The sequence below is a fragment of the Delphinapterus leucas genome, chromosome 4 (genome assembly GCF_059928025.1).
Source record: "Delphinapterus leucas isolate spDelLeu-1000000601 "Yukka" chromosome 4, BTC_Dleu_Yukka2, whole genome shotgun sequence".
In the NCBI taxonomy this organism is placed as follows: Eukaryota; Metazoa; Chordata; class Mammalia; order Artiodactyla; family Monodontidae; genus Delphinapterus; species Delphinapterus leucas.
Window position 1 is genome coordinate 78,628,529 of NC_143132.1, and position 10,081 is coordinate 78,638,609.

The following is a 10,081-nucleotide window of genomic DNA, read 5'->3' on the forward strand; positions in this document are numbered from 1 at the left end:
GTTTATGAAATGTTAATAGATGTGTCTTACACTATACTAAGAACTCTTTAAAAATTAGCTTATTTAAACTCCCATATAAAACTGACATTTTATCCATACTTTGAAGATCAGAAAATTTATATATATGTATATATATATATATATATATATACACACACACACACATATACATACATACAATGTCTCCTCCCATTTCCTCAGCTACCACCACATCAGCAGATTTGTGGTTTACAAGGTAGTAAAACTGGATCATTATTTATTCAAAATAATATTTATCATTGTTCCAGTCGAACCAACAATTGTATTTTCATTACCCTCATGTGCATTAAAGCACGTTCATTATACTCACATGTTAAAAAAGAAAAAACCTCTTCATATTTTGTCTCTTGGTCTGAAGGAAAGTTAATGCTGACTGCTTGGGAATGTAGCCTTTACAGATACCTCCTAAAGAGTCCTCAGGTCTACTTCAGACTCACTGATAAGATTAGAAGAAGGTTTTCCTTTCCCAAGCTCTTGAGAACTTAAAGTTACTTTCTATACAGCTATTGGAGAAGATGTTCTTTACGTGAATCGTAGTCAATCACTGAAAATCTTTACTAGGGGGCCATACGTTCAATTGTACATTATGGCAGAAAGAGCACCGGACTTAGAGACAGAAGGTACAGAGTCTAGCTACAGCTCTTACACTAATATTACGTGACTTAGGTCACTTCACTCCTCTGAAACTTCAATATGTTTACCACTAAAACAAGAGTGATAAGCCCTTTCCTGCCTACCTCACAGTGCTTCTCCAGGGGACTGTATTTTATAAGCTACATAGAGCCACACAAATAAAAGCATCATGTACATAAATAAATAAACAAACAAAAGCTCTGTTGTAGCTTTAGACTGTGTCAGTTTAGCTAAGCTAGAACTACATTTTCTAGAACTTCCTTTCCTGTCTGCTTCTAAACTAGTGTTGGCCACAAGAGACGTTTGTGTCAGATTTGAAAGGCAGAAGTGAAACATCAGTCATGATTCCTTATTGAAGATGAGGGCAGGACAATCAGGCCCAAGTGCAGCTCATGTTCACAGCTGCCAACCTCCTGTTTACTTGATGGCATGGGAGGGGGTGGGGAAGCCCCTGGACCTACAGCTCCTTTTGCTACAGTCAGACCTCCTCCCTCAGATCCTCTTTCCCTGAACTGGGTAAGTGTGCAACTCGCTCGGTGGAGAAGAGCACTGGCTTCTCCTGAAAGTGACTCACATCTTCAAGTTCAAACTTGGTGGGAGACAAAACACAGGTTCCATTTTTCCATGGTGGGAGCCGCTCGGTCAAAAGGAATTCCAGTTTGTCCATCCAGGTTCAGGTTTTTCCCTATTTCCTACTCCTACTTCACAACAGCCAATGGGTTGATCTATAGCAACTTCAGACCCATCATCAGATGCAAAGACAACGGCTTTGCATAGACTCCTCAGGCAGCTCTCTTAATCGAACCAGCTTCCAATGATAAAGCCCTTACTCTATATCATTCATCACTGTTCTTCTCTCATCAAATCCTGTTCTTCTCTCATCATGACTATCAAAGCAAAGGACACTTTAAGGGATGCTTTGATTTCTTCCCCAGCTGTATCTTAAGCTTAACTTTGCATATTCAATAAAGTTCTTATACTTTGGAAAATAAACCATTTGCGTTCCCTATGCAAAAACACACAAACACACACATAGTATAGAACATGCCAAAGCACTCTGCACATATGAGTCACTGAATATAGGTAATATAGGTATATATCTTCAAACACACACACACACACACACACACACACATTGAGTCTCTTTAGCTACAACTTTATCTTAACCAAAGATATATTTTAAAGGCTAACAAATCAGGGTTTGTTAGTTAAAGCATTATAAATAATCTCAAACTCTTGGCCACCACTTATTTAGCAGTCGAGTTGAAAAAAGTTTTTTTTCAACAAAGAGATGTTCCATGTACACTTGAAGAATCTCTCTGCTGCCACAGTGCACAATGTGTAATGTTGCCCCCAGTTGATGGTAGCCTACAAGCTCACTGCTTTGATGCACAGGGAAGAAGCTCAGCTCCAAACTGCAGCTACAGGATTGGAATAAAGTGTTTGTCCCCGTAGTGTTACACCAGCATGCCCATGTAGACCCTTGAGGTTTAGCCCATGCTCAGCAACCCTTTCCACTCCATCACCCATGTCTTTTCCAGACTTACAACAAATACTCCCTCTGGGCTTCCAGCCTTATATTCTAGCCAGTCTGGTTCTCTCTCCATAGAGCATTAATTTATTGAGGTCAGGTCTAGCATGAATACAGGACTCAGGAGCCAAAGACTCATGGAGGCTGGAGGACCTGCTTCTCCTTGATACTATCTGGTGGTCAAAAATAGACCCTTAACTTCTCCGAAATTCAGATCTTCCACCTATAAAATGGAGATAAGGATGACTACTTCACAGCTATTGTGACTATTACACAAGATAACGAACATGAAAACAGTTGGTAAAACATGTGGTATATGGAAGGATATTAGGATATTTCTAAGGAGAAGTCTTATGTAGTATTTAAATTCATGATTTTATTATTTTACCCGTGTAACGAAGTACTTCCGTGAGCTATAAGGCTGGTGATAGGGACTGGGGTAGAGTGCTGATTCGGTCACACTTGGAGGCCTTGAAGTCTGCCTTGGCCCTGAGACAGTACCTGGGTCACCCTCCTCCGTGGACAGCTGATCAGTCTCAGAGGTTTTGTCATCTCCCTCTTGCTTCGGAGACACAGGCTGCAATCCTTCAAAACTCCCAACGGCTGACATTTCTTCAGCCTAAAACAAAGGAAGAAACAATCTTCTCAGAAAAAAAAAAAAGTCGCCTGTGTCCTAGCTATGGCAAAACAGTGTATGATGAGCAAACGATGCTCCTGAAACTGACAAACCCACCACACATTAACTAAGCAGGGGCACTGATGGATGCAGTTCAATAACACAGACTCTACAATCCTCTGTGGACGTTTACCAGGGGAAAGAAGCAGAGACCCTCTGGACAGAGAAAAGGAAGCTGCAAGTATTTCCATTTTCCCCGTCTTTATTCCCAGGGACAGGAAGCTGAACAGGGGAACAGCAGTATGAAATCATTATCAGACAATTTCTCTTCAAGTTTTCATAGCATTTTTGCTTGAAAACCTACTAGCCTGCAAGCTTATTTACGAGTTAAAAGCAATGATATTGCACCTTCTTGTGTACTTCTTGGGTAGTAATAGGGCACGAAAGCACTTAGAACTGAGCATATTTTTAACCGCAAGATTGCAATTCTAAAAATGTATCTTCAAGGATACACGGGGAATATAGCCAACTGCAAATGGAATATAATCTTTAAAAATTGTGAATCATTACATTGTACACCTGTAACTTATGTAACATTGTACATCAACTATACTTCAGTAAAAAATTTTAATAATAAATAAATAAAAATGTATCCTAAGGAAATAATTCAGACAAATGCAAAGACATAAATATAGAAGGTTGTACATTACAACACTGTGTCTAATAGTAGAAAAGTACATAATTTTATGTCTAATAGCAAAACATTGTGTATAATAGCAACGTTACATACTCACACAACATTGCATCTAATACCAAAAAAATATAGTGAAAGTAAGTATCCATCAGCAGAGAATTGGCTAAAAAAGACACGTTATACTGCACAGTGAATACAATGTAGTCATTACAAATGTGAGGATATATTTTTACCATGGAATGATGTCCAAAAAAACAATTGTTAGTGGAAAAAATGTTATAAAATATCATGAATAATGTTATTCAAATTTGTTACAATAATTCAGAAAGAAAGAAGGGAGGAAGGAAGAAAGGGAGAAACGGAGGGAGGGAAGGAAGGAATACTACCTGGACTTGCATATGTATATACATGTGTGGTAGGAAAGAGGTTAGAAACAATCTAAAAGGAAATAAAATAAAGTATTAATACTGATGATCTCTGACAAATTAGTGGTTACCAGTGGGAGAGGGAAAAAGGGAGGGGCAAGATAGGGGTGGGGGGAAGATGGCTGAAGAGTAAGACGCGGAGATCACCTTCCTCCCTACAGATACATCAGAAATACATCTACACGCGGAACAACTCCTACAGAACACCCACTGGACACTGGCAGAAGACCTCAGACCTCCCAAAAGGCAAGAAACCCCCCACGTACCTGGGTAGGGCAAAAGAAAAAAGAATAAACAGAGACAAAATGATAGGGACGGGACCTGCACCAGTGGGAGGGAGCTGTGAAGGAGGAAATGTTTCCACACAATAGGAAGCCCCTTCGCGGGTGGAGACTGCGGATGGCGGAGGGGGGAAGCTTCGGGTCCGCGTAGGAGAGCACAGCAACAGGGGTGCGGCGGGCAAAGCGGAGAGATTCCCGCACAGAGGATCAGGGCCGACCGGCACTCACCAGGCCGAGAGGTTTGTCTGCTCACCCGCCGGGGCGGGCGGGCCTGGGAGCTAAGGCTCGGTCTTCTCTGAGCGCCAGGAGAGGACTGGGGTTGGCGGCGTGAACACAGCCTGCAGGGGGTCAGTGCGCCACGGCTAGACGGGAGGCAGTCCGGGTAAAAGTCTGGACCTGCCGAAGAGGCAAGAGACTTTTTCTTCCCTCTTTGTTTCCTGGTGCTCGAGGAGAGGGGATTAAGAGCGCTGCTTAAAGGAGTTCCAGAGACGGGCGCGAGCCGCGGCTAAAAGCGCGGACCCCAGAGACGGGCATGAGACACTAAGGCTGCTGCTGCTGCCACCAAAAAGCCTGTGTGTGAGCACAGGTCACTATCCACACCCCCCTTCCGGAGAGCCTGTGCAGCCCGCCACTGCCAGGGTCCCGGGATCCAGGGACAACTCCCCCGGGAGAACGCACGGCGCGCCTCAGGCTGGTGCAACATCACGCCGGCCTCTGCCGCCGCAGGCCCGCCCCGCACTCCGAGCCCCTCCCTCACCCTGGCCTGAGTGCGCCAGAGCCCGCGAATCAGCGGCTCCTTTAACCCCGTCCTGTCTGAGCAAAAAACAGACGCCCTCCAGAGACCTACACGCAGAGGCGGGGCCAAATCCAAAGCTGAGCCCCTGTGAGCTCTGAGAACAAAGAAGAGAAAGGGAAATCTCTCCCAGCAGCCTCAGAAGCAGCGGATTAAAGCTCCACAATCAACTTGATGTACCCTGCATCTCTGGAATACCTGAATAGACAACGAATCATCCCAAATTAAGGAGGTGGACTTTGAGAGCAAGATTTATGCTTTTTTCCCGTTTTCCCCTTTTTGTGAGTGTGTATGTGTATGCTTCTGTGTGAGATTTTGTCTGTATAGATTTGCTTCAACCATTTGTCCTAGGGTTCTATCTGTCCATCTTTTCTTATTTTTAATTTTTTTCTTTTTTTCTCTTAATAATTATTTTTTTATTTTAATAACTATTATGTTTTATCTTACTTTATTTCATTTTACTTTATCATCTTTCTTTCTTTTTTTCCTTCCTTTCCTCCTTCCTTCCTTCCTTCCTCCCTCCCTCCCTCCCTCCTTTCTTTCTTTCTTTCTTTCCTTCCTTCTACTTCTACTAATTCTTTCTTTCTACTTTTTCTCCCTTTTATTCTGAGCCGTGTGGATGAAAGGCTCTTGGTGCTGCAGCCAGGAGTCAGTGCTGTGCCTCTGAGGTGGGAGAGCCAACTTCAGGACACTGGTCCACAAGAGACCTCCCAGCTCCACATAATATCAAATGGCGAAAATCTCCCAGAGATCTCCATCTCAACACCAGTACCCAGCTTCACTCAACGACCAGCAAGCTACAGTGCTGGACATCCTATGCCAAACAACTAGCAAGACAGGAACACAACCCCACCCATTAGCAGAGAGGCTGTCTAAAATCATAATAAGTCCACAGACACCCCAAAACACACCACCAGACATGGACCTGCCCACCAGAAAGACAAGATCCAGCCTCATCCACCAGAACACAGGCACTAGTCCCCTCCACCAGGAAGCCTACACAACCCACTGAACCAACCTTAACCACTGGGAACAGACACCAAAAACAACGGGAACTACGAACCTACAGCCTGCAAAGAGGAGACCCCAAACACAGTAAGATAAGCAAAATGAGAAGAAAGAAAAACACACAGCAGATGAAGGAGCAAGATAAAAACCCACCAGACCTAACAAATGAAGCGGAAATAGGCAGTCTACCTGAAAAAGAATTCAGAATAATGATAGTAAAGATGATCCAAAATCTTGGAAATAGAATAGACAAAATGCAAGAAACATTTAAAAAGGACCTAGAAGAACTAAAGATGAAACAAGCAACGATGAACAACACAATAAACGAAATGAAAAATACTCTAGATGGGATCAATAGCAGAATAACTGAGGCAGAAGAACAGATAAGTGACCTAGAAGATAAAATAGTGGAAATAACTACTGCAGAGCAGAATAAAGATAAAAGAATGAAAAGAACTGAGGACAGTCTCAGAGACCTCTGGGACAACATTAAATGCAACAACATTCGAATTATAGGGGTTCAAGAAGAAGAAGAGAAAAAGAAAGGGACTAAGAAAATATTTGAAGAGATTATAGTTGAAAACTTCCCTAATATGGGAAAGGAAAGAGTCAATCAAGTCAAGGAGGTGCAGAGACTCCCATCCAGGATAAATCCAAGGAGAAATACGCCAAGACACATATTAATCAAACTGTCAAAAATTAAATACAAAGAAAACATATTAAAAGCAGCAAGGGAAAAACAACAAATAACACACAAGGGAATCCCCATAAGGTTAACAGCTGATCTTTCAGCAGAAACTCTGCAAGCCGGAAGGGACTGGCAGGACATATTTAAAGTGATGAAGGAGAAAAACCTGCAACCAAGATTACTGTACCCAGCAAGGATCTCATTCAGATTTGATGGAGAAATTAAAACCTTTACAGACAAGCAAAAGCTGAGAGAGTTCAGCACGACCAAACCAGCTTTACAACAACTGCTAAAGGAACTTCTCTAGGCAAGAAACACAAGAGAAGGAAAAGACCTACAATAACGAACCCAGAACAATTAAGAAAATGGGAATAGGAACATACATATCGATAATTACCTTAAAAGTAAATGGACTAAATGCTCCCACCAAAAGACACAGATTGGCTGAATGGATACAAAAACAAGATCCATATATTTGCTGTCTACAAGAGACCCACTTCAGACCTAGAGACACATACAGACTGAAAGTGAGGGGATGAAAAAAGATATTCCATGCAAATGGAAATCAAAAGAAATCTGCAGTAGCAACTCTCATATCAGACAAAGTAGACTTTAAAATAAAGACTATTAGAAGAGACAAAGAAGAACACTACATAATGATCAAGGGATCAATCCAAGAAGAAGATATAACAATTGTAAATATTTATGCACCCAACATAGGAGCACCTCAATACATTAGGCAAATACTAACAGCCATAAAAGGGGAAATCAACAGTAACACATTCATAGTAGGGGACTTTAACACCCCACTTTCACCAATGGACAGATCATCCAAAATGAAAATAAATAAGGAAACACAAGCTTTAAATGATACATTAAACAAAGTGGACTTAATTGATATTTTTAGGACATTCCATCCAAAAACAACAGAATACACATTTTTCTCAAGTGCTCATGGAACATTCTCCAGGATAGATCATATCTTGGGTCACAAATCAAGCCCTGGTAAATTTAAGAAAATTGAAATTGTATCAAGTATCTTTTCCGACCACAACGCTATAAGACTAGATATCAATTACAGGGAAAGATCTGTAAAAAATACAAACACATGGAGGCTAAACAATATACTACTTAATAACGAAGTGATCACTGAAGAAATCAAAGAGGAAATAAAAAAATACCTAGAAACAAATGACAATGGAGACACAACAACCCAAAATCTATGGGATGCAACAAAAGCAGTTCTAAGAGGGAAGTTTATAGCAATACAATCCTACCTTAAGAAACAGGAAACATCTCGAACAAACAACCTAACCTTGCACCTAAAGCAATTAGAGAAAGAAGAACAAAAAAACCCAAAAGTTAGCAGAAGGAAAGAGATCATAAAAATCAGATCGGAAATAAATGAGAAAGAAATGAAGGAAATGATAGCAAAGATCAATAAAACTAAAAGCTGGTTCTTTGAGAAGATAAACAAAATTGAGAAACCATTAGCCAGACTCATCAAGAAAAAAAGGAGAAGACTCAAATCAACAGCATTAGAAATGAAAAAGGAGAAGTAACAACTGACACTGCAGAAATACAAAAGATCATGAGAGATTACTACAAGCAACTCTATGCCAATAAAATGGACAACCTGGAAGAAATGGACAAATTCTTAGAAATGCACAACCTGCCAAGACTGAATCAGAAATAGAAAATATGAACAGACCAATCACAAGCACTGAAATGGAAACTGTGATTAAAAATCTTCCAACAAACAAAAGCCCAGGACCAGATGGCTTCACAGGCGAATTCTATCAAACATTTAGAGAAGAGCTAACACCTATCCTTCTCAAACTCTTCCAAAATATAGCAGAGGAAGGAACACTCCCAAACTCATTCTACGTGGCCACCATCACCCTGATACCAAAACCAGACAGGGATGTCACAGAGAAAGAAAACTACAGGCCAATATCACTGATGAACATAGATGCAAAAATCCTTAACAAAATACTAGCAAACAGAATCCAACAGCACATTAAAAGGATCATACACCATGATCAAGTGGGGTTTATTCCAGGAATGCAAGGATTCTTCAATATACGCAAATCAAACAATGTGATACACCATATTAACAAATTGAAGGAGAAAAACCATATGATCATCTCAATAGATGCAGAAAAAGCTTTTGACAAAATTCAACACCCATTTATGATAAAAACTCTGCAGAAAGTAGGCATAGAGGGAACTTTCCTCAACACAATAAAGGCCATATATGACAAACCCACAGCCAACATCATCCTCAATGGTGAAAAACTTAAAGCATTTCCACTAAGATCAGGAACAAGACAAGGTTGCCCACTCTCACCACTATTATGCAACATAGTTTTGGAAGTTTTAGCCATAGCAATCAGAGAAGAAAAGGAAATAAAAGGAATCCAAATCAGAAAAGAAGAAGTAAAGCTGTCACTGTTTGCAGATGACATGATAGTATACATAAAGAATCCTAAAGATGCTACCAGAAAACTACTAGAGCTAATCAAAGAATTTGGTAAAGTAGCAGGATACAAAATTAATGCACAGAAATCTCTAGCATTCCTATACACTAATGATGAAAAATCTGAAAGTGAAATGAAGAAAACATTCCCATTTTCCATTGCAACAAAAAGAATAAAATATCTAGGAATAAACCTACCTAAGGAGACAAAAGACCTGTATGCAGAAAATTATAAGACACTGATGAAAGAAATTAAAGATGATACAAATAGATGGAGAGATATACCATGTTCTTGGATTGGAAGAATCAACATTGTGAAAATGACTCTACTACCCAAAGCAATCTACAGATTCAATGCAATCCCTATCAAACTACCACTGGCATTTTTCACAGAACTAGAACAAAAATTTCACAATTTGTATGGAAATACAAAAGACCCCGAATGGCCAAAGCAATCTTGAGAATGAAAAATGGAGCTGGAGGAATCAGGCTCCCTGGCTTCAGACTATACTACAAAGCTACAGTAATCAAGACAGTATGGTACTGGCACAGAAACAGAAAGATAGATCAATGGAACAGGATAGAAAGCCCAGAGATAAACCCACACACATATGGTCACCTTATCTTTGATAAAGGAGGCAGGAATGTACAGTGGAGAAAGGACAGCCTCTTCAATAAGTGGTGCTGGGAAAACTGGATAGGTACATATAAAAGTATGCGATTAGATCACTCCCTAACACCATACACAAAAATAAACTCCAAATGGATTAAAGACCTAAATGTAACGCCAGAGACTATCAAACTCTTAGAGGAAAACATAGGCAGAACACTGTATGACATAAATCACAGCAAGATCCTTTCTGACCCACCTCCTAGAGCAATGGAAATAAAAAC

The 10,081-nt window shown here is 40.5% G+C and overlaps 1 protein-coding gene across 1 annotated transcript in view; it reads right to left on the reverse strand.

Moving 5' to 3' along the window:
- Positions 1 to 2,818, reverse strand: part of TPRG1 (tumor protein p63 regulated 1) — a 148,311-nt gene extending 145,493 nt beyond the window's left edge. The window contains 1 exon segment of the mRNA XM_022569690.2: positions 2,592 to 2,818. Within this exon segment, the coding sequence (XP_022425398.2) occupies positions 2,592 to 2,813 (222 nt within the window). The 5' untranslated portion in view covers positions 2,814 to 2,818.
- Positions 2,819 to 10,081: the final 7,263 nt, after the last annotated feature.